Source organism: Salvelinus sp. IW2-2015, unplaced genomic scaffold (genome assembly GCF_002910315.2).
Source record: "Salvelinus sp. IW2-2015 unplaced genomic scaffold, ASM291031v2 Un_scaffold1967, whole genome shotgun sequence".
Lineage (NCBI taxonomy): Eukaryota > Metazoa > Chordata > Actinopteri > Salmoniformes > Salmonidae > Salvelinus > Salvelinus sp. IW2-2015.
Window position 1 is genome coordinate 55,673 of NW_019943320.1, and position 1,973 is coordinate 57,645.

General features: G+C 50.7%; 1 protein-coding gene across 1 annotated transcript in view; it reads right to left on the reverse strand.

Moving 5' to 3' along the window:
- Nucleotides 1–860, reverse strand: part of LOC112072580 (RNA binding protein fox-1 homolog 1-like) — a 42,717-nt gene extending 41,857 nt beyond the window's left edge. Inside the window, exon 1 of the mRNA XM_024139971.2 lies at nucleotides 837–860. Within this exon, the coding sequence (XP_023995739.2) occupies nucleotides 837–860 (24 nt within the window). The remainder of the gene's footprint in view (nucleotides 1–836) is intronic.
- Between the last annotated feature and the right edge of the window lie 1,113 nt (nucleotides 861–1,973).

Consider the following 1,973-nt stretch of genomic DNA (forward strand, 5'->3'; position numbering starts at 1 on the left):
GGGGCTCCCTCCTCCCCTGGAAGTCAGTGTGTATGACTGTGTGGGGGGGGGGCTCCTCCTCCCCTGGAAGTCAGTGTGTATGACTGTGTGGGGGGGGGCTCCCTCCTCCCGGAAGTCAGTGTGTATGACTGGTGGGGGGGGCTCCCTCCTCCCCTGGAAGTCAGTGTGTATGACTGTGTGGGGGGGGCTCCCTCCTCCCCTGGAAGTCAGTGTGTATGACTGTGTGGGGGGGGCTCCCTCCCTCCCTGGAAGTCAGTGTTGTATGACTGTGTGGGGGGCTCCCTCCTCCCCTGGAAGTCAGTGTGTATGACTGTGTGGGGGGGGCTCCCTCCTCCCCTGGAAGTCAGTGTGTATGACTGTGGGGGGGGGCTCCCTCCTCCCTGGAAGTCAGTGTGTATGACTGTGTGGGGGGGGGCTCCCTCTCCCCTGGAAGTCAGTGTGTATGACTGTGTGGGGGGGGGCTCCCTCCTCCCCTGGAAGTCAGTGTGTATGACTGTGGGGGGGGCTCCTCCTCCCCTGGAAGTCAGTGTGTATGACTGTGGGGGGGGGTTCCCTCCTCCCCTGGAAGTCAGTGTGTATGACTGTGTACTTGCGGCGCGCACGGGCATGTGTGTTGGCCGTGGAACAGTGTATTTAATGTAATTCAGCCAATGGTCAGGGAGTGACTGGGACAGGGCTTGCTACAGGGTGATATCAGATACAGAGAGACTAATGATCAGGGAGTGACTGGGACAGAGTTTGGCTACAGGGTGATATCAGATACAGAAGAGACTGGGGATATAAATTGTCTTCTGAAAGACAACTGATGATAGAAGCAGCATTGGACAACATCACACCTTGACACTCTGCAGTTGGGCCATCGTTGTCCCGAGTGTGCGTTTGACCCATGTTCACACCCACACACACACACACACACACACACACACACACACACACACACACACACACACACACACACACACACACACACACACACACACACACACACACACACACACACACACACACACACACACACACACACACACACACACACACACACACACACACACACACACACACACACACACACACACACAGAGATAGGGGCCCAGACCCCTCACATCAACACAACTGCTTTGTTCCACTCTTAAAGAAGACAACTAATGAAGGAAGGGAAGCAGAGGCGTAGCACCGCAGAGGTCAATACACCATGGAGCCTCAACCACAATGAATACACACACAAACACCACACAGACACCCACACCATGCAAAAGTCACAGCATACACTAATGAAACCCCAAAAACACATTCCTCCACCTCTACCTTCACCTCACAAACCTTTGAGGAACAAATCATTATTAAGCCCAGCTTCAACAGTTGCAAAAAACTGAAATAATTAGAAAAACATTTGAAGCCTATTATTGACAACTAACAGACAGAGACAGCAAAAGAGAGAGAAAAACAGAATGGCACAACATAGCGGGTTAAGTCTGGCAGACGAGACAGCAAAAAAGAGAGAGAGAAAAGCAGAATAGCACAACATAGGGGTTAAGTCTGGCAGACAGAGACAGCAAAAGAGAGAGAGAAAAGCAGAATAGACAACATAGCGGGTTAAGTCTGGCGGACAGAGACAGCAAAAGAGAGAGAAAAAGCAAGATGCACAACATTAGCGGAGTTAAGTCTGGGACAGAGACAGGCAAAAGAGAAGAAAAAGCAGAATAGCACAAACATAGCGGTAAGTCTGGCGACAGAACAGCAAAAGAGAGAGAGAAAAGCAGAATAGCACACACAGAACGGTTTAAGTCTGGCAGACAGGAGAAGCAAAAGAGAAGAGAAAAGCAAAAATAGCACAAACCATAGCGGTTAAGATCTGGCTGACAGAGACAGCAAAGAAGAAGAGAAAGCAGAATAGACAACATGCGGGTAAAGTCTGCGGACAGAGACAGCAAAAGAAGAGAGAAAAGCAGAATAGCACAACATAGCGGTTAAGC